This window comes from Plectropomus leopardus, chromosome 1 (assembly GCF_026936395.1).
Source record: "Plectropomus leopardus strain MGB_pleo_1.0 chromosome 1, ASM2693639v1, whole genome shotgun sequence".
Taxonomy (NCBI): domain Eukaryota; kingdom Metazoa; phylum Chordata; class Actinopteri; order Perciformes; family Serranidae; genus Plectropomus; species Plectropomus leopardus.
In genome coordinates, this window is record NC_142176.1 from 22,458,648 (window position 1) to 22,486,315 (window position 27,668).

The 27,668-nt window shown below is 39.0% G+C and overlaps 1 protein-coding gene across 4 annotated transcripts in view; it reads right to left on the reverse strand.

Annotated features, from left to right (window-relative positions):
• Positions 1-495: 495 nt before the first annotated feature.
• The window catches only part of usp10 (ubiquitin specific peptidase 10), a 28,203-nt gene continuing 1,030 nt past the window's right edge, over positions 496-27,668 (reverse strand). Inside the window, exons 2-15 of one of the 4 annotated variants that reach the window (XM_042490405.2) lie at positions 19,632-19,700; positions 18,577-18,622; positions 18,097-18,156; positions 14,643-15,863; positions 11,480-11,571; positions 10,838-10,947; positions 10,693-10,751; positions 9,029-9,132; positions 8,488-8,587; positions 7,284-7,464; positions 5,498-5,663; positions 4,645-4,789; positions 3,119-3,184; positions 496-2,505 (exon numbers count right to left, since the gene is read on the reverse strand). In XM_042490405.2, coding sequence (XP_042346339.1) covers positions 2,318-2,505; positions 3,119-3,184; positions 4,645-4,789; positions 5,498-5,663; positions 7,284-7,464; positions 8,488-8,587; positions 9,029-9,132; positions 10,693-10,751; positions 10,838-10,947; positions 11,480-11,571; positions 14,643-15,863; positions 18,097-18,156; positions 18,577-18,622; positions 19,632-19,700 — 2,607 coding nt within the window. In that variant the 3' untranslated portion in view covers positions 496-2,317. Of the gene's footprint in view, positions 2,506-3,118; positions 3,185-4,644; positions 4,790-5,497; positions 5,664-7,283; positions 7,465-8,487; positions 8,588-9,028; positions 9,133-10,692; positions 10,752-10,837; positions 10,948-11,479; positions 11,572-14,642; positions 15,867-18,096; positions 18,157-18,576; positions 18,623-19,631; positions 19,701-27,668 lie in introns of all 4 variants that reach the window. The other 3 variants (XM_042490327.2, XM_088077749.1, XM_042490484.2) reach the window with 3 other exon arrangements.

Sequence of the window (27,668 nt, forward strand, 5' to 3'; positions counted from 1 at the left end):
CTTTGGTTTACCTGGGGAAGGTTTCTCACTTTGAAAGCTGCATGAAAAATTCAATTTCTCAATTGCACCACATAATGATGTTAAATTACATAGAAGCTAAAAATAATTTAATGTGAAAGTATGAAAAATATTCACTTCAAATTGTAACAAATCAGTCGTTGTGAATTTACAGCCAAGCACCGTGAGGGACGTGTTAAATTAAGTTAAATACTTAATGTTTTTACACTGCACCATCTCTTTAATCTGAAGCTGTAAAATGTGGGAAAACCACCCTCTCACCTGTGTACCTTGTTTCTATTAACTATGCAGGAAACAAAAAAGAGGCCTTTCATGAAGAAAGTACACAAGCCGAAATTGTGTAGGAATACTTGAGCTGATTACATTTTGAAAGTGTTAATACTGAGATTCTGACACTGGTGGTTGGAATGAACTGGGTCCTGAACAGGAAAAAAAAAAATAATGAAAAAGAGAAAATGAGAAAAATGGAAATAAATATCAAGCAAAGAACTAGTTCAATTTTATTCATTGTTGTGCTTTAGCCTGTGTAATTTCTTTTCAAACACCAATTCAAATGCAAGCATACTTTTTTCTTAAGGGAGCGAGAGCATGGGGACATCTAATAAATGATCAATGACAAAAAGAAGAAAAAAAAACAACTTTTAGTAACTCAAAACTAAATCACAATCAATGAATGATCAAAAAAAATCAATATCTTCAACAAAAGCAAACACCATCTCCTTTTGTGCACATGTCCAGGTTTGTTTTTTTTATGCAGAGCTTAGCACAGATGTAGTCCCACTTCCCCTCAATGCTCAGTTTCCCTCGACTAGGAGGAAATGCTGAACCACAAAAGAGTAAATACATAGGTGTCAGGTACATTCCCCTAACTCCTCACAGACATTAGACTTGCTGTTGGCGCCTGATTAGGGTTAGATTTGTACACTGAGTGGAAAAACATCACACATTGAACCTAAGGCAGCCCCCGCTTTCTGCTGAGTTGGGGGGTAAGAGGGGTGGTGTGGCTCAAAAACTACACTGATAAGCCACCTATACACAGGTGGAACCTTTAGACAAGAAAAGACAAAAAAAGAATGGACAGAGAAGGAAATGTACAAAGTAAACAAGGGCAGGTTTTGCAGTGGAATCTGTCTTGATTGGTTGCCATCTCTCCAGTGCAATAACTGAGTCTAAAAACTAGCACAGCCCTTTGGGACCCAAACGAGTTTTCAGTCAGCTAGGTTTTTTTTTTTTCTTTTTTCCCTTTTTTTTTTACATTTTCATCTAAATATTTGCAAAATATGCATTTGCCTGTCATATCGTAATCATCAATCAGTTTATACTTTGTGCACAGAAGCATATTTGTTATTAAATTCTAAAGCGCATTAATATTTTTTTTTTTTATTTTTAGATAGTCTTTCTAAATCTAAACCCAGATACCATAACAAGGATCTCTCAAACAAGGAAGCTGTTCATTTCTCAATGTACCACCTCAGCGTTTTTTCCCCCCCGTTTTTGATGGCTCAAGTTGTACCGAGATTTAAAAGCATCGTAAAAGTGAGGAAATGGGTGAGTTTGTGTTGGTGGCAAAGAAGACAATCTGGTCTTGGGAGGAGAGACTCATGATAAATGCTGGTGCTGGGTCTTTTCAATGCACGAGGGCAAATTCAGACAGGCTTTTAAACTGCTGCAAATACATTAGGCCAACAGTTCCCCCTCGACAAAAGGCAAACACTGATATAACTCTATCATTTCCTTAAAAAGGTTATTCAAATTACCCCAGCGGTCCACTTGCAGCCTGTGGTAGATAGTTCTTCCTGTGTGTGAGTCCACTGTTTGCTATCTGAGCCGCGCTGTGGGCTCAGTCTGAGGTGAGTCTCAGGTCCGAACCTGTAAACCTCAACCTCACCTCTGACTATTCAACAGTCCTTTCCTCGCTGCTTTAAAAGTAAAAACAAAAAAAGGACAAAACCAAACAAAAAAAAAAAACAGCAGTGGTGCACAGAGAAGAGAGAGCAGTCACAGGGAAATCTTTGTGAATGCAGCTTGTTTCTCTTCCTCCAAAAAGAAAAAAGAGACAAGGAAAAAGGTGTTGGAAAAGCTGGTTCTCAGGAAAGCGGGTACAGGAGGGAAGAAGAGGAAAATCTTGCAAGAGAACAAGTTGGGCAGTGTTCCTGTTCATTAGTTTTATATGTGTGTTTGTGTCGTGTGGAGATGTACTGTCCTGTCAACGAGTGCATTTGGAGCATGTATGTCTTGTGTGCGTTGGTGGATATATTCGGGTATTCTTGCACGTGTGTTGGGATGTGTATGCGTGTGTCTACAGCAGGTCGACGCGGCGGTAGTACAGCAGGTAGGCGGTGCGCTCTGCAGTTTGCTTCACCACCTGGTACTGGTTGATGACCTTCACTGTCTGGTCGTCAATGCGCAGCCAGCCGTTAAGACCGATGTGGAAGACATCCGTGGTGTAATGACCGCCTGTCGCGCTGTTCCCATGGTGATAGACAACTGGTTTGGATGAGAGACAAGGAAAACACATTTGAGAAATATTATATTTAAAAGGCATTACTCATCTTTTACACCAAAGTCAGACTGTGCAATGTCAGCAGCTTTTACTATGAACACTTTACCCTGAAGGTTTACCCACAATGCTGTGCAATGCAGCTTAAATAATGGATACTGTGACTGTTTTAATGATTCTATACACCAAAATAAAATTGGCTGCTCTCGATGCTTTGGCTCTGAAAAAACTCATTAATCAAAATTGTGGGACTAAAAAAAGGAAGAGAGCTCAACAGATGATTTCATGATTAATTACAAAGAGCTTTTACTGCAGCTGTGGATGAACCATTTCTTGGAAAACTACGAAAAACAAAGACTTTCTCCAAAAACATTTTAATCATTGATTATGATCCCAAAGTATTTCCTGATGTGAAATGAAAGGACGACTGTCAACCAGATGTATTCAGGTTCAACACAGCACTGTAATTTTGGGCCACATCATGGTAAATTAACAACCCCCACAATGACAATATGTTATGAAACTGACAAGATTACAACGTCCCTCGCAGCAGATTTAACAATGTGACTGAAGTATATGAACAACAAAACACAAACACACCTGCAAAGAGCCTGTAAGTTCTTTGGCCTTTCACAACTTTGCCCCGCACTCCAGAGGACAAGAGATCTGAAAGGAAATCAAGATTAGGAAAATCCACTGATGAGACCAACAAGTTTAAAGGCATTTCAAAGGCATACTCTGCAGGAATTGTTGGGTAACTTTACTGCACAGTGTTGCCAAAAACAGTGAAAGCCAACCCTAAACTCGCTGTATTAGTGTTTGTTTTGGTGTTTTTGGGTGCTGTGTCAGCCATTTTCATAGCTTCCCCTCAGACACATGCTGCTACAGTCTGGTGCCTGGTTGCTACTTTTTTATGAAATCCAGACTTTACCTGCGCACTGTGTCCCGAACTATGGATGCCAGCTTCTGTTAATTTTGCCTTCATAACCCAAAACATTGCGTTGCATTGAAATGTGTTCCCCCATCAAATGGTGTTTCCCTCCTGTTACTGCGTCACTCCGACCGCTGCTTATTCACCAGGATGAATAACCCAAGCAAAGCTTTCAGGCCAGGAGGGTTTTGGTAATCACCAAATTAGTGATGCTGCTAGCTGGCTCCCATCAGACCTGGTTGGTGTGCAGTGCAGTAAAGCGAAGAGGAGCACAGTTAACCTAAACACTGACATGCATAACTAGTCAAATTTTTTCTCAGGGGTTATCCGATTAACAATTAACCACTGACCTCTCTACAAAAAAACCCCACAAAAAACAAGAAGGAAAAGGCAGAGGAAGAGTCTCTGCATATAAATACACACACTTTGAATGGTTAATATGAGATGATTGAGGAGGATTCATTTCGTATGAGTCTATGCACCTGCGTACTCCTGTGTAGTATACCTTTAAATTCTGATAAAATATAGCATGTGTTGCAACATGTTGGTAAAGTGCAATGTACATCATAATAGGGCTCAGATGTCATAATACAAAACGGTAAAACAGTTTCAAAACTTCACTGCAACATTTTCACCCTGATTCATTCTGAGCCACCAAAGATGTCTACAAATCTCTTACTTAAGCTACGCAAGATAATGATTTTGCAACCTGATTCAATCAGAGCATAATGTTGTGTCATTTTCATGACTTACTCCCACAAGCTGAGCAGAGAGCTCATTGCCCTGGAGAAAAGACACACCACTCTGTCTTCTTTTACTATGTTCTTCTCTGGAGAACCATCTTTTAGATTGTAAATCGTACCAACAGTTGAGGTTTTTCTGGCCATCTCATGGAATTATTCATCCTCAGATAAAATGAGAAACATGTTTAATTGCGTTTCATAATTTCGTCCCTCATCAAGGAATCTTGCTTACATGCAAAAAGGCTGTCATGATTAGGTGCATAACTTAAAAAAGGCCACATTTTGATAGTGAAGTTACAGTATGATAACAGAATTTCCTCTGCTGGTAAACTTGCACCAAGTTATATGTTTACTGTTGATGAACTTGGTGTGAGCGTTACACTTTTGTAATCACTCGGAGCTCATGGGTCAAGTTAAAGGCCTGGTGTGCTCGGTAGAGTTTGGGTCCATACCTTTGCTGATTTCCAGGTCAACGGGGTATTCAATGTTCTTGGTCAGTTTCTGGCAGCCTCCAGTCTTCTCAAAAACAAATCTCTTGAGGTGGAGCACCAGCACCGGGGGCAGCTCTTCCAGAGTCACCCTCCGACTGATCTCGATCTGAAAACGAGGACAAAAAGACGAGAAAGACCAGCAATCAGAAAAGTGTCGCTGATAATGATAAAATATTTAAAATATTTGCGTATTGTGCAGACTTAATAAAAATAGCCATTAAATCTTCTGCTAAACAAAACAGGTAAGAGAACAAAACAAGCACAAGACAAACTGTTTATAAATAAAACAGCTTGTAGGGCTGTTAAAATCATTTAGTTTTGGGGCTTTTAAAAATACAGAAGACTAGAGCTACGCTGCAGACCAAAACTGACTGTCTCAGAAATGAGAAAGACCAGAATGATTTGTTACAAAAACAAATGTAAAAAATAAAAAGATGCCCACAATACAGCTGTAGAGCAGATGCTCCCTGAACCAGTTGTGAAGTGTTTTCTTCTCTAGGTGTGAGGGCTTGTGTTCTCAGACCCAAGGAAATAATAAAAGATAGTCACAGAAAATCCATTGTTTCAATATGTATTTTTGCCTGTTACTCTGCATGTTAAACCATTAATGCACATGCTGTCAACAGACACATTTCAATGACAGTAAATCAAATAGGAAATCTATCTCAATATAACAGACAAACACCCCGAAAATCAAGACCACAAAAATAACTATTAGGAGCATTTTAATTCTCTGATTTTTTTGTAATTTGTTAACATGTGATGCTCACTAATTAACTAAAACATAGCTGCTGATAGTGTACTTTATTCATACCTCCTGCTTGGTTTTAGAGGTGTAGCCCTGGACAGATTCACGTGCCACCAAGGTTTCTAGGGCCTCCTGGACCGTGCGGATCTTCTCTGACTGGATGTCCAGCTGCAGCGTGAAGAAAGGCTGCAAAGTGGCCGACTCTTTAGAGTTTTGTTGATAAACCACCGATCTGAGAAAAAAACAAAATAGAAGGTTAGATATTAAAAGATACAAGACATTGGGTTAATAGGAATAACCATTAGGTTATCGTTTAAATAATTTCATACAAAAATAATTACTCATTTGCTTAAAAAGTTGGTTTTTACAAGCGAACCATTTATTGTTTCAAGCAACATGTCCTGATTGCAACACATGACTGGGAAGATCTGAAAGTTAAAAAAAAAAAAACATCTAATATTCTTACTACTTCTGATGGGCGAATGTTGATGTTGTAAAGACTTTAATTGGGAAACATTATTTTCAAACACTAACAGTGAATCACAAACCAAATACTGTAACTCGTGCCTGAACAGCTCATGGGTTAGAGCCAGCCTCAGTGGGCGTACACACCACACTCTGTAAACATACACTCCTGTATTCCATGTCTCTCTGGTTGCAACCATTTCTGAGAAAATAATCCTTTAAGACACTGTGTAGACCAGGACTGTGCCAGACCAGAACCTCACAGAACATATTATTTAGGCAGGCTACACCCGCACAGGTTCTTTCCAATTTGTCTGAAAGTTAAGACCTTTGTTTGTGAATGTGTGCCCCACGTCTTGCTGTCCAGACTTCTGACCACAAGCGGCCCACGGTAGCTGTTATGCTGAAGGACTGTGGTGCAAGTTGGACAAAAGCTTGAAATGGCTGGTGGCGGACTGATTTGTGATGCCACCGTGAACAGAAGTCAGAAACTTTCAATCGGAATCTGCGTCAGCAGCGCAGGGGGCATGAAGATGACAATTATCTCTCAAGGCTGACGTATTAACTGGAAACAGAAGCCATATCCAAAAGGAGCATAAAGCTCTGTTATGAAATTTCTAAGAAACTATGCACCAATAATAAACAACCCAAGCAAACAATGAAAACCTTTCAGTATTTTTCTGTTCTGAGAGCATTCTTTCAGTTATATTAACACTGTGGCATACTGATATTATCAGAGTAATATTATTACAGATCAGTCCCGAATCACAAAACAAATGTTCCTTCTGCTATTCCTGCCTCTTGTGACTGCAGCACAAGAAACTGTCTGAATAAGAGCAAGAAATTACTGTACCACGCCTAGGAAGGGAGACTGTCATTCAGGAACACAGATCCCATGGTAACGTGGACTTAGTTTTATACAAGTGATTTAAAAATAATGCATCTATGATGTATACATATTAGACGAGAGATCGTGCACAAAAATGTGCATCTTTCTCTGTATATACTCAGATTCAACTATTCACAAAAGCACACTGCATTATCAGAGCAAGCTAATTGCTGATTACCAATCTCACTTTACGAAAGAGAAGGAGGGACAAGGATGGGCTGAGCAAATCAACATACTGCACGTTGCTCTACAATTAAGTTTTTGCCAGTTTTAAACAGTTTTAAATAGTGTTTGGACAAAATTGCAAGGTCTTGTAAAATTCACAAGGACCAGCTGAATTTGTGTTAGTTATAGCACCATCCTGGAGAGAATGTTATGGAGAAAAAAAACATGCAGAAATCAGTCCACACGTTCACCGGCCATTAGAAACTCTTTCTATTTCAATTCACATAAAAATGTGTTTCTGAAACAAATCTTCACAACGATCTGTCAACGTACCTGATGTGCCCACCAAATATGTCAGTGATGGGTGTGCGGACAAAGTCAGCTTGGCGAGTGATGGAGGTCTTGTTTCTGGGTCCAACTTGCTCCCACTCGTCTTCACTACCTTCTTCCTCCTTATCAGCAACATCTTCCTCCACACCTGGCTGGGACTCTGGGCCGTTGGGTGTGGGAGGTTCTGTCCAAAAAAAAACAAAGAAAAAATATGTTAGAGGTCAAATGATCACGTCAAACAGCCTTTAAGTACGTAAAAATTACTCTTCTCCTGAATTTATGTTGGTTTTAAAGCTGCAGAAAACACAAAAGCACTTTAACTGACACTACAATCACTGCATTATAACAGAGGTTTAATTTTATAAGTGTAAACAAGTTATTAAAGGTGACATTGGTATTTGTGGGGCGGAGTGAATATTTATCATAGTCTGAGACTGTTGAGAAACATTAGGTGTGTCAGGTCACATCTGCTCTGTTGCAAAGACATATTTCTCCCTTCTGTAAATAATACAAAAATTGGTCAGGATAAACCAACAAACAGCACAAAAACTTCACAAGCTCAACAAGATACTTGATCTTTGTTGCAGTTTGATAATGCACAAAGTAATTCACACAAGAAATCATCTTTAGAGGCACAGTGCGTAGGATTTTAGTGGCATCTAGTGGTGAGGACTACAGTGCAACAAGCTGAAACTTCTCCTGGATAGATTTCTGTTTTTTCAGGAGGTTTTTACCAGGAACCAAATTATCCACAGAGGTCTCTTCCTCTCCAAAACAAACGGACCATGTGATTAAAACTGGTGAAAACACTGAATAAAGCAGTTTCATGTTACAAATCAGTGTTTCTCTGACGCTGTTCGGCTCGTCACAGACAGCGGCTGATGCGAAAACACAAACGGCCATATCTAGAGTCAGTATTTGATTTGTCTGTTCTGGGCCATTCTTGGAGCATGGGGGTGCAACATGGTGATTTCCTGTGTTGATATGAAGAGCTCATTCAAAAGTAACAAAATCTATTATTTTCAGGTAATTATACACTAAAGAAAACACACTTGTTATATTCTATTCCATTTCTGCCAGTATATTCCCCTGAATACTACAAACTGGCTCTGTACCTTATACACAAAGAAGACTGATCCAATTAAACGACATCTGCAATGATCTTATCTTAAATGGTTTGGATACGGAAGAGGTAAAAGATGCTTACTCTCTTCCTGAGGCGAGATTAGTTTTTTCAAAGCCAGCATCTCCTCGTGCAGTCCGTTGAGAGTGAAGCCAAGATACTCCTCCGCATCCTCTTGTCGACCCTGCGAGTAAAGCACAAGGACATCAGCACGAATTAAAACACTCATCCAAGAATGCTTACTGTCGAATAAAATGCAGGTTTATTATGAATGTGCATGCACAGTCATTCACTGAGGTAAACAGACTGGGACGCATGTTTAACAAGCCAGACAGGATGAGCGTCAGCTTCATTAAATTTAACAAAGATAACAATCTCAGTGTGTTTATGTAATTTCATTCCTTAAAAATTGTATCAGAACTGACTAAGCATGCATAACGCATCAGCAGCCTTTATTGAGGTGAGCTGTCAAATTCTGAACTGAAAAATGTGTAAAAAAGAAAAGGACATTCCCTTCCAGCACGCTATGTTCCAGAGGAAATGTATTAAAAGAGTGTGATCATTAAAAAAACCTGCAACACCTATGCAGTTAATGTGAATTGATTCAAAAGGCAGCATAGTTTACCTTCTCAGAGAGACTTGACTTGATGAGAGTGAGGAGTCTGTAAATGTAGGTCGGTTCAAAAGGTACACCGGGCCGAATGTCTTTCATAACCTTATCACCAACAGCTGTGGACACAGATTCAAATCACACATCAGTGATGAGGACAGAAAATAAAACCAAATGTGTTTGGTTAGTTCACGGGCTACACGTAGAGCCCATTTTGGATTCAAGTGGGCTGGACCAGTAAAACCACTGCGTATACAAAACTGATAATGAACAGCCTGAGATGTCTTAGGAAAAAATGAGCGTGACTTCATCAAAATGTCTTGGTCAGTCTTCAACTCACTGTCATTGCATGTTCATTTTTCCATACATTTCCACTGTAGTGAAGTAATGCTGACATCACCGCATCAAACTAGAGTTATTCAGGCAGCAGGTTAAGTTATCCGCTGCCATAGAAACCATTTATTAGTGGTCCACCAAACAATTTTTTGTTTCTCTATTTATCTGACAGTTACTTTTTCTATTCGCTGATAAATCTCACGACTAATTTCTAACAACTACGTTATCCATGACTAAATATATTTTTATTACTTAGTTAATATGACGATTAATTTACCACAATAAAAAAACAAAAACTTGTCTTAATATTTAAATAATCTTTATTCAATCAATCTTTACGATCTAAAAAGTTATTTTCTTATGTTGTTTTCTCACTTGTCATGGGCTGGAGCTTGCTCAACAGAGGAATCCATGCTTAGACCAGGTGCAGCTTACTATATTATGACACACATTTTGGAAATCAACGTATTTCCGTAATCTATGATGATGAATCAGCCAGCCCTACAAATTATAAATCTTAAATTTTGGCAATGCCATAGCAACAGGATTATACCAGTATCATTTCAAGACACATGTCTGATTGAGTCTTTTGTACTGAAACTGCTGAACAACAACATTTTGCACAATGTTGAACCTTTAAATATAACCACAAGTATTTAATGTTTTTTTTAATGTTTATGTTTTTTCTGGTCACAGTGGAAAAGCCTCGAAAGCAGCATTTTACATGACGCAGGCTACTTACTGTTCCCCAACCTTCACTATGTGCATCCAGGGTTCCCACACATTTTCAAAATTTCAAAATGTTTTCATGGCTTTTCGGGGACCCATAACTTATTTTTTCTTGCCCCAACTGCACAACATGTTTCAAACTTATCAGATTCAAACTTACTTCGCACATAATATCAGCTTGTTGGCATACAGGGAGAGACAGAGTGAGGGAGGAATAAGAATAATTGTAAGTGATGCCAAACATTGACTTGTAAACACAAATCTACGCATATTAGAGCTACATTACGTCAACAGCTCCAAAAATAAATTTGCAGTTAAGTTATAATAAGTGGAAGGTTATTTATGGAAGGTAACTGTAGCAGTTTCATTACACACTATATAATTGCCTGACTTCTCCAAAATCTTCAATGACTTTTACTAATTCCATGACGTTTCCGTTTCTGGAGAATGCAATTGTGAATTATGTGACTTTTCCTGTGGATTTCCGTGACTGTGGGAACCCTGTGCATCGTTTTTAAGTGTGCAAAGTCGTCACCTGGGCTGGACCTGACTCTTTAAGTGGCCGGTTTTGGCCCGTGGACCATATGTTTGACACCCCTGGTGTAACGTCTTACCTTGCTGTTTGGCTTTAGATGGCACAGGCATGTTGTTGAACTCGTTCACCAGCCTTACACTGTCAGAAACAAAGAAACAATTATGATGTCTCTGAGGAAAACATACTTTGGCACAATGAATTCAGCTTGAAGAAATGCTACTTACAAGTTGTCCATCATGGGTGTGGAGGTACACGGTCTCTGCGTTTCATTATGCAGAGGAATGGACTTCATCAGGTGATACATGGGAGGGCACGCAATCAGGGCCTGTAGGGTCTGAGTGTTCAGAGTCAGGGAGGAAAACGGCATGTAGGAGAAATTTTGACATGCTGCTGTAATATTCCTAAATTGATACCACTCGATCTAATTTGAAGAACCCCTGGTGTCATTTTGTAGAGTTTGAATACTACGATTTTTTTCTATTTCAGATTTTAAGTTGTTTTTTCCAATCGAATTGAATCAAAATTTTCAGCAGTCTCCATAAACCTCTTACATAATTGGTCTTAAGTAGCGTGTTTTGAGCTTTCCTCGAAAGAAAAATTGTATTTTCCTGGCTTCAGAGGAAATTTCCTGGCAGAGCTGAAACTCATTCAGAAGTGTCTGCCACGGACAAACAACTACATTTCACAATGGCACGGTATTTTTTAAAGACATACCAGCTTGCCGTGGACGTGACACCATTTATCTTTTGTGCGACTTGGCTTTGCACCAATATCAGATCTAGCTACGTTACCCGCAGCAAAACATACACATGTGTAGACACATTATTGAAGGGGTAGGTGCAGCAAAAAGCAGAGTGAAAGGATACAGCGTTGATATAACACCAGTTTCCCTTGTTGATCAGTCCTCTCGGCTGCAAAGACACTGGTTTATGTATCAACTTCACATTCTCAATAAGTTCTGGGGATTCAAACAGACACAATGTTCTTAAACATGGTAGCTTCGACATCACAAACAAACAATGAAAACACATCATTTCTAGCGTTTAGCACTCTGATACAGCAGTGAATACTACAGCAGATACCAAACAAACAACAAATGTTCCTTCTTCTCTTTCAACCTCTTGTGACAACAACACAAGAAACTGTCGGAATAAGAGCAGGAGCTTACTGTACCACGCCTAGGAAGGGAGACTGTCATTCAGTAACACAGCTCCCATGGTAACGTGGACTTAGTTTTATGCAACCGAGTCATGGAAAGAAAATCATTCATTTTATCTCTGCAGCTGTGACTATTAATCCAGTGACATACACACATTAGGCAACAAAAATAGATCATCAAGATGTGCAATCTTATGCATCTTTCCGACTGTACATAAAGTACTTATATGGTAACAATCTAACTACAGTTTTCCCAAAACACATTGCATCATCAGCACAAAGTAAGAGGTCATTGTGACTTTTACCTTTGACCACCAGATTCTTTTAAGATATTTTTGGGAGGCTTTTTGGCCTTTGATGGATAGGAAAGAGTAAGTGTGCAAGGGGGAGAGCGAGGGGATTACATGCAGCAAAGGGTCGAGGCTGGAGTCGAGCACACGACCGCTGCGGCGAGGACACAGTCTCTGTACATGGGGCGCCCGCTCTACCAACTGAGCTACTGGACGCTCCAGACCACCAGACTCTAAGAGGTTCATTCTTGAGTCCACTTGAACGTTTGTGCCAAATTTGAATAAATTCCATTAAATGTGCTGTTCTTCACATATTGCATTCACAAGAATGAGACAGACATGGTCACCGTTACCTTGAACTTTGACCAATCACCACCAAAACCGCATCGGTCCATCCTTCAGTCTAAGTGGATGTTTTTTGCTAAATTAAAAAAAATATATATTGGGCCGGACCTACAGACAGATGGATTGACAACCCAAAAACACAATGGCTCCGACCTTGGCAGTTCCCAGTGCGGAGGCATAAATACTGGTAAGGCGCATTTTCAGAATAGCGGAGAAAATTTTCATCTGCTTGTAATCTCATTGCTGATTAAGAGTCTTGAGGGTCAATACGACCCACTGGTTCTTTTCAATATATGTAATTTCAGCCTTTCTAGTGCTTTAACATATCTAGAATTGACTAATGGCCGTCAAGCTAAGAAAATCTTGATCTTCAGATAAAGATACAGCCACAAGGTATTCTGGTTCATTTGCATGCATAGGTAACATTTACATCTCTAATAGGAACACATAGTGACAGTAAAAATAATAATGTGCATATCACCCTAGAGGCTACGCACCTTAAAAACAAGACAATGTGCTGAAAACGTGTTTTGGGTAGACAGACACAAAAGAGGTCTGTGGTAAATGTCCTTCAACTGTGTAGCAACCCATATGTATGCATACGTGCATCACAATCCAGGTGATCTAGTACATACGGAACTCAAATATTGCACACTGCTTTTAAAAGATAGATAGCCAAAAACAAATAGTTCAGAATGACTTTACACGGTGGGGCAAAATACTCCTGTAACTGTTTGCAAGTTCTTAAATGAACCCTGAAGAGATCTCAAATCACACTAAACTGTGCTCGTTTGTGTGTTCGCTGCAACTGATCCTTCTTCACATGAAGCCAAACCATAATTGTTGGGCCTCAGTTTATTTTCTAGCCTGACTTGATCAATGAGATGTTTCAAGAAATACTCTTCTTTTTTGGCAAAAAGTCTACTGTTTCATTTGAATGAATGTTGACGCTGCAACTCTGCAGACTTTACGGCATGTGTGCCAGTTTGTGTTGTTTGTGACGGGCTATTATGTCCCTAGGATTACTAAAATTATTCAACATGTCAAATTTCATCTAAATTACAGCTAAAAGCGAAGTTTGGCAATTCGGTAATGCTAAGTGAACTATCACACATTATAGTATCTAAACTGCACCCTGAAGTAATGGTCCAACGAGCACTTTTAACCACCTCATGACATTAAATATGAAATATACATTTGCACAGAAGATGCCACATGTCCCTCTTTAACCCTTTGAAATCTGAGCAAAGTGGCTTGATTTCTTTCGAAAACAATGGTAGAAGGCAAAGAGCATTTGTGAAGAAATGACAAAAAAAAGCAAGAAATTAGTAAAAGTTACAAGAAAATTAGCACAAAAAAAGGAAAGAACAGGAGGACAGTAAAATTTTTTTAAAAATGACAGGGAAATAGTGCGTAAAAATAACAATAATTATCTACATAACTTTCAATTACCACTGTGATAATTGAGAATATAGTTTTCTGGACAATTTTCCTCTGCTCATTTTCAATAAATTTCTAAATCTATTTCACAGTACATTTTTTAATAAGGTTCTTCTTGCCTTTTCCCACATTGCCGAAAGAAATCAAACCCATTTTTGCAGGGTTCAAATGTTTAAATCCTTGCAAAAGGCATCTGAGAGCAGCAAAAGAAAAGTGATGTCAATCCAGTTAAAAAGGGGTTAAATATCACTCTTACACATAGGATTACTGTCCAAAGAAAGATGCCTCGAGAGTAAAAGAAAATCACCCACCTGCGCCTTTAAAGGCTGACTTATAATAGTGTTGGTTAGTGTGGTAACTTGAGTGACACAAATGTGACTAATGGCTTGATCTCAGACAGCTATTGTCAATGTTTTACCACCATCTAGTGTTCGTTTTTTGAATTTCTTGAACATGAGAGCAACATGTTAATAACATGAACCTGTGGCAACGAGTTATTGAGATGAGCAGCTCAAGCTTAATATATATGATATGCAGGATAATGAGCAGCAGAATATGAAGTTTGGTCACTAGTCACTTTTCCTCTTCCAAAACACCATGTGTTTAAAACCTCACACTCACACAGGAACACAAACAGCAGATGCAGTACAATTGTCTCAACACTGCCACCAAGTGGAGGGGAAGAGAATTTCACAGCAATGTACTTCTGCAGCAAAACTCTTTAGGCTAAAAGCAGCAGAAAACAGGTATGACGGGCTTGTTTTAAAGATACACAATGAGCATCTTCACATAATACCTGCAAGTTTAGGGGCCATAGGATCCTCTGAAACATGGACAGGGCCTTCTTTGACCTCCCCAACTTTCTCAGGCTGCTCTGGCGTAGCGAGGGAAGGAGACACAACTTCCACAACATTCTTTACCTCCACAAAGGCCTGAGGGCTCCCAGGCAGAGGCTTGGAGTTGTGGAAGAGGCTAGCCCAAGATTTGGGGAGGTTGGCAGTAGGTGCAGCTGGAATCACAGGTGAGTGGGCCTGCTCTGTCACTACCGACTGGGCAGCAGAGTCTGGGGAGACCTGCTGAGCCTGCTCCCCACTCTCACAGTCTTCTTTGTGTTCGTCTGCACTGACGGGAGTATCAGTCTCCTCTAACCCATTGGCCACCCCGTTGTCTGCTAGCTCCCTTCCCTCCAGTTCAGTAGTCGTAATGGAAGTGGCGACAGAGGGGGTGGCCACAGCAGCTGAAGGAGAAAGAGGGGATTTGGAGCGGGGGCTGTGTGGAGTATCTGAAAGTTCAGGGCTCTGTGGAGCCAAATGATCTGGCTGCTGATCTGCAGTCCTCGGTCCCTCTGTCATCCCTCTGCTTTGAGAGGAGGATGAAGAGGAGGAAGTTGCATTGTTGCCATCTGATAAAGAGGCAGCTCCACTTGTTAAGTCCAAAGAAGAGTCATCAGGGCTATCACAAGTCCTCTGATTGGCAGTGGGTGAGGGGGCAAACTTGGCTGCTGCCACAGCAGCTGTAGATGTTACCGTTGAGACAGGTGCGGGGGTGGAAAGTTCAGCCCCCGACAACGCCTTACCGTCCACATCTTCAGCACTGTGGTGTGGGCCGCCCATTGCATGTCCGTTCACAAGTGCTGTCAAAGGCGTCCCATCTGCTGCACCGCTGCTGTTGCTGCCCTCCAGGTAGTTGTAATACCCCGGCGGCCGCTTTTTCTTTTTCTTCCTCTCTCGCTGTCCCAGGCTGCCAGGGAGTCCGTCCATGTCCTGGCAGGCCTGGTGATTGTCCATGGCTGAGGCCTCTGAGTCAGGGCCGTCCAGCGAGTTGAAGTCGGCTCCATCAGGGACATCAGCTGCTGGAGGAGCCGTCTGTTGGGCCTTCTGGGCCGGCTGGCAGCCCAGGATGAACTCTGGAGCCTGGGGGTTGAGGGTGCTCGACACCTTGAATAAAGGATCGTTCACCCCGACAGGCTTGGAGTCCATCACCTCGTCAACACCAAACTCAATGCGCTGATAGTCTTCTGCTGCAGATGACATTTCAATCAATTAGAAACACACAATTTTGCCTTCAAATACAGCCTAAATATAAAAACACACACTGTTGTATTTTACTCTCTGCTGATGAGTTTGTTACAAAGTCCTTATTTTTTAACAACTAAGACATCACCCAAAAGGGGTCATGGGAGCTGTCTGGCAGGATCAGACATCCAACTAAAAAGAAACAAATCCTGACGGACCTATTTTTAGCTCCAACAACTACTGTTGTGTCTGTGCTCAACTGAACCACATTCCTTCTGGACTTATGTGGATCACAGGAATGTTGCTTACATATCCAGAATCAGGGTAACTACAGTTAGGCAGAAAAAGACAATTTAGTTTTAGGGTTTGTCTCATTTCCTGAGTGGCAGAAAACCATCGAATGGGCAGACTTGGAAAGCAGTGACATAAATTTATGTGGTGAAAGATAATCTGTTAACTGCCCTGATTTTATTAGCAGTTTCTGTTAAAACCGTTTCAATGATGGTTCTGATGGGGAAAAAAACCACGAGACTGGTGGAAAGTATTGATGAAAACTGATTTTATGGACAATTCAAAGTTTCTTTCTAAAATGACTGGCACATTTTATGAGCCCAAAATGTACTAATAATGCATGTTTTACTCAATAAAAGGTGAAATGTATAGAAATCAATTTAAATGTATTGAATTATTAAATTTAACACATTTATTTTGAGCTAAACTACCACAAAAGCAAAATATTCTACATTTATTATCTGTTTTGTTCAGTACTTATTACTAATGTGGGCTAATGGCAGTAACAAGGCTCACCGGCTTATTGTAACTTTTTACTAATTAACATTTCATCTAAAATCATTTAACAAAAGGTAGGCTTGCGCACATTTAATTGCAAAATAGTGTACAAACAAAGCAGAACAAGACAAATGATGACACACTACAAGACATAACAGACCTACCTTATTCATTCATTTATGGCTTTACCTACCTTCAAACATTAACAAAGTTTTTTTTTTTAAATATTCTAACAATATTCTTTAACAGATGGCCAAGTTTAGTTCTAGACTGTTTACAACTTTTTTAACTGTGTTGGCAGGGTTTAAAACTATAAGGGTGCAAAATTATATATATTGTTATTATGTTGTTATTATATATATTGTTATTACTATTTTTCTCTTATGAGACCTAAAATGACATTCAAATGTCATCCGTAAATTTACCATAAATGCGAATGTCCCAAATACTTCATGCAGTCTGATGACCTGCTATGATGAAGACATCTGATCTGAACATATGATTTTAAGAAAAATGTTTGTCTGTTTGTCGGTGTACCAATATTATCACAAAGGAAGCTAATATGTTACTGAGAAATGCTCAGGAAGTTGGAATGAATTTCAAATATATATTTTTGAGATATGTCAGAAGTCAAATGGTCTGAATACTTTTATCATGGACTGAACATCAAGTTTGTACATCAAAAAACATAACTTCTTAAAAACGGAGTACATTTTTATATTACCATTTTCAAGTGTCTCTTACTCCCTTAAATGTAGAACAGAAGTGTGCACAAACAAATTAGGTCATCATTTCAAAACTTCATTGTTCAGTTAAAATGTGTTGCAAGGCAGCTTAATAGTAAATTATTATGCAGAGGCGCAAAGTGAAAAAAGGTGAACAAACAGGAAACATTAGTAAGTGCAAATAAGAAAAATCATCCAAGTGGCTTTTGTCATGACACAACCGGCTGTTCACCCAAACTGTAAACCCTGACGTTCTGCAGGGGTTAAAGTGTATAAAAACAGCAGTTACTTCCTCTACTGGGATTAGAAGATCTTCTGTTAGTGTTACTGAAATCTCACTAAAATGGCTGTAAAATGCATTCAGCAGTAAAACCTTGACAAAGCAAGGCTCAAATATGTACACACATGTTAGCAATCACATACAACCACCACTATGCCCTTAGTAAATAAGCCGTGATTTGTTAAATCATACGAGAATTCAATCCAATAGGTATTCAACTGGGAGCCCTGCAGTGGTGAAAATGCATTATATGCAAGAGAAGATAAGATACTTCACAGTATCTTGAGCATGCAAAGCTCTACAGATTTTACCAACAGGCAAGAGAAAGAATACAGGCGCAAGGTTTAAGAAAGCCACCAGTTTTTGAAACCTGGATTTTGAGTTTTACAGCAAACGTACAACAGCTAGTCAAGCCACAGGGTGTCAGACTCCTCAACTCACCGCAAACCTGCAGTCCCATAGACTCCATAATATAAGGTACAGCAGGAGTGCAGTAACTTCCTAAATAATCAATACAAATCAAGGTAAGGCAAATGTCATGTGCAAACTGGTACCATTTCAAAGACAGGTGGCTGCTATTACATTTTTAATTTGGTGGCCCGAGATGTAAAAAATTAAAACGTATTCTTAAAATAATGAAAATGTCAAGATGTGCATATATATATGTAATCCATACTAAACAATAAAGGTATACTGTATGTATAAATACTGTATATTACATAATCACATGAAAAGCATCTCCCTGCCAAGAAAGTCAGGTCAGTTTAGCCTGGGTTTCAGTCATACATTTTTAAGACCTGCTTTGACTAAGAGCATGAGAATAGTCAGCTCCATATACACGGGAGGATATTTTGTTGCTTAAAAAATTTCATGAGAAAAAAATAATTATCTAGCGATCGACTTTATAGGAGATGTACATACCAGAAGACTGACTGACGCACGGGACTTTGTCGTTGAACGGAGGAAGCTGTGGGGAGGCAAATGGCAAAATTAGGAATTTAAAAGAAAACAGCAAATTTAAAAAATCCACCAGTATTGAGGAATTACATTTACAAGCATCATGAAGCATTGACTACCAGTTAAGGGAATACTTCACCCACAAATTGACAGTTTGCATATCAATCAGTCATGTCATGTTACCTTGAATTTTGTGAAAAAAAAAATGTTTTTCTAGCACAGACAACGCCAAACATATTGATTTACTAATTGGGGTATGTATTTAACAAAAGCAAAACTATGTCAAAACATCTATTTACAAACTCTCACACAACTTGTGCAGTGTCATCCAAGTCTCACTTTTTTTAAGTTACATGCTCAGTTCTCTTCAAACACATGCAGTTTCACAAATAAAAGTTAGTGTTGGAGTCTGTCCTTGAAGAGAACGTAGTTTCACTTTCAGGTCAGTTTTAAAAAGTAAGGTTTTAGTGAAAATCCATGTGTTCGTGAAGTACTGAGCATGCGACTGGATTATGAGACTGAAATATACTGCATGAGTAGTGGTGAGAACGTGTAAACAGTGTTTGAATGTAGTTTTGTTGCTGTTAAATGTGGTCCCCAATCAATCAGTAGATCTCAGTGGAGGCATGCAAGGAAATCTTTTCTTCACAAACGCAAGATAACAGCATGACTAACTTGATCTACATGGGTCATTTTGTGGGTGATATGCAAGTAATTATCTAGATCACTGAAAATAGAAAGGATAAAAAAAATGACATTTATTTACCAATTACATCAATTACATTTAGACATAGCATTCATCTCAGAAGGGGCTTCATGGAGCATCAAAAAAACAATCATCACTTAATGGTGGTACCTTTGTAATAGCATGTTTTGGCCAACGTGGAGCCTCTGTAGTATATTAGGATTAGTGTAAGAATTAAGTTACATTTCCCATGAAACCTGAGGCTTCATGTCAAAGAAGCTAATGCAATGAAAATGTATTAATGTGAAAACAAAACTGTAATCCGGCTGCTTACCTCGACATAACATCGTGGAGTCACAAAAAACTGATTGATCTCATCAGGGCTGAATTCCCCGAAGATGTACTGTGGGAAGGAATCAATATAATTAGTTTAAAAGAAAGGCAATATTTAAAAATCCAGTTTTCTATAAATATATTTTTCCCTACTGTTGTACAATTTCATAATGAGGAAACTGAATTGCTTGAACAACCATTAAAGGAGTCACAAAACATCTTGCATCAAAATAAAGAGTTCAGATCCAGGGGAAAGGTTAAATGATACACGCAGTGGAACATAAACAGGACAGGGCCTTCCACCTCATAACTGGACCAGATTCAAAGGGCGCTGTCACCGGATATCTACGTACAAGGGCTCTTACTGGAGTCAGTCATCACCCTGCCATGACCGCAATGCTAGCTTGTGCAAAGGTAAAGCACAACATGAAGTGATGAGTCATGCAGTGTTATACATAAACCACATACACCAACAGCTCAGATTTGATTACCGGGCTGTTAGCCTTTAGTGAAGTAGGTTTCTGAGTTGACGTGTGATTTTTAAAATGACATGATCCAAACAGAGAGTGTCTCTGTTAACTAGTTCTCCTTACGTCAGCTGAATATGTGAATTGCAGCAGTAAATTGTCAATAATTAAACAATGAATCAATTACTTACGACAGCAGTATTGGTGACTGATTGCTTGCACACTGAGCTGTGCAGCATTTCTCAGAGCAACTTTGACATGTATGTTCTGTTACAGCACAAACAAAACTATTACTTACTGGGGGAGTGCTATGTTGGGATTGTTATTTTGTAAACTACTTATACTTATGTGGGGATAACCTGCTTTCTGACTATAATTAATCTCAGTCTAGTCATACTGCATTGACAAAAACTGTAGTTATTTGAGTTTCTTTCAGTACCTGGCTGAGAGAAAAACTATATTTCTCTGGAAATGTCAAATTAATGCTTGCACACGAACTGGTAAGGCAACAATGCTAAATGCCAACTGCATTGTTTGCCGACATAGTGCATATGCCATATTTGCTCCATGCACAGAGGCTGTGTCGTTGCCGCAGCGACTGCGGATTCGAGTCCGGCCCCGGCCCTTTGCTGCATGTCATCCCCTCTCGCTCTCCCCCTTTCACGCTACATCTCTCCTTTCTAATAAAGGCAATAAAAGTCACCCAAAATATCTTTAGAAAAAACAAAAATGGCGCCTAATCATTCCAATGGAGTTGCTCGTCTGGCGCGTACACCAATGAAGTTTTCTAGCTTCCAGGTTTAGTTCGGTGGTATGTGGCCCGCTGACTATGCGCAGTAGCGTTTCTCCCGCTTGCCTCAAAGACTTTACATTGTGATGACATCACAGAATTTTAAATCGCTTTTCTCGACTCTTGAAGGATTTTACAAATATGAAACCACCGTGGCTGAAGAATTCAGAAAACAAAGAGCTCTAATTGACCTCCTCTGCAGTTTGAGGTGTCCTGTTTTACAGTTTTACAGACGTCTTTTTTACAGTGGTGACTTATGGGGAAAATGCTTTCTAGGCTGCCAGGTTTTTTTTCTCTGTGCAATACTGCGAGTGGCCACTGGGAAAAGTTTGCTGCAAGGCTTAGCAGCTTTCCTGCGGACAAGCCTGACCTGGAAAGCCTCTCTTCTTCTGGGCAGCTGCCTCCGTTTCTCTTCCAGACTCACCCTGTACCTGAGAACAACGTGAACACGGAGAGCGCTCAGTCTGCTGCTAAATCTGGCTGCGGAAAGATCCCCAGAAGTACAATGCACAATGACTGACAAAAAAACACAACAGAAAAACAACTGCTCAACTTCAAGGAAACTCAGTCGCCTGAGGGGGTCTCTGACTGAAGTCTTCTAATATCAGGGGCAGCTGTATTTTTGATATCAATTTAAAGGGGTTTATTGAGGCCTTAAGTTTTAAGAACACTGTGCTAAATTTCCACCAGCTCTGTGTTATCTCAGTGTGTGCATGAGCAGCGCTCGAGCATCACCCTGTGGACTTCTGCTGATGGATGTGCTCAAAAACTGCCCATCTGCACACACTTTGATAAAACAGAGCTGCAATAAAATGGCAACATTTCCCTTTTACTATGTGTATGAGTATGCAAATCATGAGAAATCTATTAATCGATCATTATTCGGGAACAGGGAAAAAGAGGTGACCTATACACCTGATAGATCACTTACCTGTGGCTATCAATAAAATTTAGCTTGTCAAGCAGCTGAGTGAGCTGTATCACTGCCTTCTCATCATTGTTGAGAGCTGCAAGACCTACTTGCCCAACCAGGTAAGTGGAAAAAAAACATTAATGTTGCACTCTGAATACGTATGGGCGTCAAGTTCAGACTTTATCAGAGTGAAGTGCTCACAGGTTAGTCTGTTGTGTTGTGGTTGTGTGGACAACCTCAATTACTGGAGTATTGATATGCCGATTAACAGGAATTGGCACAGTCATTAACAGTGGTAAATGCAGGGAGAATTACAAAGGTGAGCTCCAGACAGAACTGAATAGCAGGATGCAATATCCCGCTGCCCTCCTCTCTCATTAATCATATTTATGTAGAGTACTGTCTTTTACTGTTAATCCTTAATGATATGATAGTTATTAAATACTTCATATATATATAATTAACTAGAGTTGTGCAAACACCCCTGACAAATGACAATGAAACCTTCAGGGAGAACGTAAGTGTCCACTTGGGCACGGAAAACACAAAGCAACAGAGAAAAGGTGAAATGAACTCACTAACCATGCCGTTAAATCCTCTCAGCGCAATAAACAGTGGGACGTGAAAGGGGAGGCACAGAGAAAAGAAAGTGCAGCTAAAGCATATGTAACTCTTTGCAAACGAGGCCCCACGCGAGGGCCCACATTGCTGAAATGGCACTACAAGCGACAAACAGCCAGCCGTAATCCAACGGCCTCAGGATGGCTAATACAATCACAACAGAAAGAATGTCCCTTTGCTTCTTTCCGCAGGCGTGCCACACGTACCACACTAAGCTTCCCTTGCTGTTCGTTTGGACTGAGGATTACAACAAATTAGCCATCTGTATGATTTCAACACAGTTTAGTGACGACACTACATGCGCACACACACAACGGGGCTATAGGAAGGGCCTGGCGTAACAAAGGGCAGAGCTGGAAGGGTATTAACATATGATATGCATGTTCTTAATGAGCCCTACTAAAATGTCCTGACTTAAGTGATACTATGTCTCACAAGTTTCAAGTACGACGACACATAACAAGTGACCACAGATTGATTTTAGTAAATAAATGATTGGTACTTCCTCTGAGATATTTCTTAACTCTAACTGATTATACCAACAGATATGAGCCACAGAAAATCATCAAAGAGAAACTTTCTACAAACAGATTAGTACAAAATACACAGAAAACCCCTAAAACTGATTCTAGGGGCAAGAAAAGGTCACATCTGTTCATTACCAACAAGTAGCAAAGGGTTAAAACGTAAATCTTTACAGTTAACCCAATGCAGCAATCTTCTACATAACACCTGACGCACAAAGGAACGAACTTTATGTATCACAATCATACAATACACACCAAGGTAATATTAAGGTAAGTTAAACAGATGAACAGGTTTAAATATTTGACTTCCAAAAAGTGTTGTCAAAAATATTGATCAATTATAATAAAAAATATAATATATGAAAAATTTTCAATAGTTGTTTGCTGTAGCTTTAATACACCGGCACCAGTCTCCCGTTTACTTCAGTCATTCTGCTTTTCTCTGATTTTAACCAAGAAAATAAAAGTCATCGATGTTACATTTTTAACCTTTTTATATTTACATGATGACTACAGCTTAATTCAAGTTAGATTTAAGACTTTCAATGATTTTTTAATGTCACTCTGAATACAACTTAAGACTAATTTTACAGTCAGCAAAATACTGAAAAAAAACCAAATGCAAAACCAAAAATGACTACTTCCCATGTCTACGCATTTTTACGACTTTTGATATATAGATAAGTCATTTTAATACCAAAAAAGGCTATATTTTTATATTAATGAATTTTAATGATTTTTAAGGATCTGCAAAAAAAGAATGCCCTATTTTCCCTGTTGTCTTGCAAATTTTATTGAATATCAGTATTTTTTCAAAGTATTGTATCAAAGTTAGAATTTCAAGTATCAAGACATTTTTTTTTCAGTTATCAGACTTTGTGTCCTACAAATAACCAACCCCCTACCCCAACTAAACTCTGCAACTCTGCTCAAACAACCTGTGTACTCCAACCATAACAGGAGACAGAGCCAACACTACTGGGTTGTTCTCTTAAACTGGTATGCAGAGTTATTAATGGACAACTTGGCTGAGCATGAAAATGCTGCAGTGCCACTACAAATAAGGACAGGCTAGTTTTCAATGAATCTCCGGAGCATGCCTGTGCCTGCATATTGGTGTAATGTAGTAATCGGGTGACGTGAAGATTACAAAGCATGAAATAGAGAGTAGTATGACAGTGGAAGAAAGGAATCCTTGCAATTTATTCTGTTGGAAGACAGGTGCAAAAGCAACTGCTCAGCAATTCAACAAGTTACAACTTCATTTACTGATATGTTAGCTATAAGCCATAAAACGATAAAACAATGATACTGCGGGGGCTGCAACATGTTCTACTGTATATATGTAATAATATTTTGTTTTCTTTAAAATTGTTCTGGAGGCGCTCATTCAAATTTTAAGTTAATTTGAAGGCTGTGCGATGTGTGCATAATCAATGTTGTGTAGAGGTGCAAAGATTAGTTGACCGAAAGAACATTATTCAGCTACTATTTTAATAATCTATTGTTTTGTCAGTTTTTACAAGTAAAAATGCCCAAAAGCCACTGTTTCTGGATTCAGTTTTTTTCTTATTATCTTTGGGTTTTGGACAGTGGGTCAGACAAAACAAGACATTTCAAGACCTTGAGCTCAGGGAATTGTCACTATTTTGTGACATTTTACAGACTGAATAAATAACTGATAAAATAATCAGTAGACTTATCGATGATGAAAATAATCATTAGTTGCAGCCCTAACTTTGTGTACTGCAAGATTTTTTTTAAGACACATGATAGTATTTCGCACTTTAGGATTCTTAAATATGGACAGGTAAAATGTTAACATTTAGCTTGTTGGTGGGACATACTCAGGGTAACATGCTAATCTCCTGGGAATCCACATACAGATTTTACAAAGGTCGCATTGATAATGCGCATTGGAAAAGTGGGAAATCTGACTTGTGAATGAGGCCAGATGAAAAAAAAAGAAATCAGGGAGCCACAAAAATCTTTCATACTATTTGGGCCATGAAGCTCTGCACCAAATTTAATATCAATCCAAGCAATCGTTGTTAAGATATTCTGTATATTACAGTTTGTAGCCTGTTTTAAATTGCATGACTAAAGTGAAGTAATACTGTTGAATTTGTAGCTACACTTCAAGAGCATTGCTTAGCGTATTTACATTCTGTGTGCATTTGGTATGACTAAGCTGAAAACTTTGGGCAACTTTGATGATCGTCTGATTTGTTTGCATTCAGTGTGGAATTTTCCCCAAAGGGACATGGCGAGGATTACTATCCCACTCACAGATTTATGCTTTGGCTGAACATTGGGCTGAACTAAACAGAAACGTTACAAAAAGAAAGAGGATTTCCCAATAATAGTTTTAAGTTTTAAAAGCACTTAAACCATCCCCTTGGGTAACTTATTACAATGAACACAGTCGACGTGGTTTATTCTGAAACTTCCCCTTGACTGCATTTTTAGTCTCTGGAGAGCAGATCCAAGTCAGGCTGACATCAATGTGCATGTACTGGGAATACACTTCCTAATTTGATAAGTTGAGAGGAATAAACTACAGCTGCCATGTTCAGTGTAATGAGAAATGCCACCTGATTTCAATGTATGGTTCTTTTGTGCTTTTAATAGTTCTTGGAAGACAATATATTTCTGAGGCATGAGCTATAACATGTTTCAACTCCACAGGCAACAAGCGCCACAGCATCTGGATGCCTGAAATAAAACAATGTGTCTAAAACTTGCTGAGGACATTTGAGTAGTTTGTTTTCTAAAGTTTCTAGGGTTGCAGCAATATACAGGTTTCAAGGTGTACCATGGTATGAAAATTAACGGTTATTATATCACATACATTTGCTTATCTACAGTATTGGAAAAAAAAAAACAAACTAGATGGAAAATCTCAATTTTATTTTAGTTATTTTCAAAAGGGAGACTTTTTGAAGATACTTTTATTTTTAAAAATAGGTTTCAGGTTCCCATAATAGTTAGAAAATATTTGATTAAAAACAAACAAAGAAACTTCTGTTTTCATTCATTTAAGCGGCTCATAATAATACTGATAATAATACTGCAATACTGTGGTATCACAATATTTTCTGAGATGGTTATTGTACCGTTTAAGTCTCATACCACAGCACCCCTAATCCGTACCTACATCTAAACCTGGTCAGCACAAACTAGTGGCGAACTGTTTCATAATTAACTGTCAAAACCAAACAGCCAAAGTAAACAAATAACTGTTGTCATGCTTTTATTTAAATGTGACATTAACAAGGCAGTTTTGAAAAAATGTTTTATTTTGTATTGTCTAACTAAAATTCTGTAATGGCCTTTTGAGTGTCAGAAAATTTAGTGTTCCCTAAAGTTATTACTGCAACTCTGTAGGTCAGTGTTGCAATAAGTCTTACTAAATTTGTGTAAAAAACCATTGCTAAAAAAAAAAAAAGGAAAAAGGAAAAATATATATATCACTGACATAATTTCTCCAGTAAATCTCTCACTGTGGCTCAGCTTTCTAAATTGGAGAAAATATAATAAAAAGTGATGTTGGCAGTGCTACTTGTAGGTGGCACATTTGCAAGACAACGTACTAACATGCCGGATATTGACGTCCACTGGTGTACTGAGCTGTCAGATTAAATCTGGGTTGTTGGTTTTTTTTTTTGTTGTTTTTTCATCTGCAGATACAAAACAGCACTGATAAGTATTTCCAGAATGACCTGTTTTGTTCATACTCTGAAGAGAAATGCTGTTTTTGCTGCTGGTGTGTCTTGCTCTGCCCCTGACTGTTTGGCTGCACCGCCTGTTCATCCACTTTTCTTCCATGTGGATTGATCTTGACAATGACTTTTACTTTTGTCTGCACTCATCTACATATTTGTCATTTTTTTACACTGTAAAACAATGTGGCAGCATCACCTCTGAAGAGTAGTTTACACAGACGGTGAGCAATTAAAGGGAGTTTTTGTAACAATGGAAACACAGTTGCCAAATGGGGCAACTGTACCAAATGAAATAGTTGACAGGGGTCCAAAACCAGTTGCTGAGAAATCTGGCCTGTAACCGTTAATGTAGAGCCATGTGTGTCAAACAAACCTTTATATATTAAACTATTTGTTCTTTGACATTTATACAGACTGTAACAACAAATCTCCCATCATGGAAGTATAAGTCAATATCAATGGGTACGTGTATGTGCAGGCCAAAGAGCTGACAGTTGTGTTTAAAAGAAGCTGAGGCGGGTTTTCTACAGAAGCTTTCACTTTGCTGAACAGTGAACCAATAGAAACACTCAGTTTTGAAGCCAGGAAGAAAGTGTGAAAGCATGCTCAAATAAGTCCTGAACGAGGTTTCCCTTCCTATGGTCGTCAGTTATGTTTCAGTTCTTGAACTGTCAGCCTGAGTCCGAACCCGGTGAAGCGAGTCCCCCTATAGTTTTAAAATGATTTTTTATTCTGTGTATTTTTGTCTCAAGTTAAACTTTAATTCACGCAAAATCTAGAAAGTTCGGATCTGGCATGTTTCTGCATGCATAGCTAGACTGCAAAATGGGCCTTCCCACATGAGAGCTAACTTCCTCAGAAATGACACCTAACTTGCCAAGTTATCTACAATCTGCACAGACTGGCGGTGTAACAACACCCTCTCTGTGTGCAAACTCAATCCTTTCCTTTACTTGTTTCCATACCAAATAAATATTCGCTGTCAACTAAGGCCC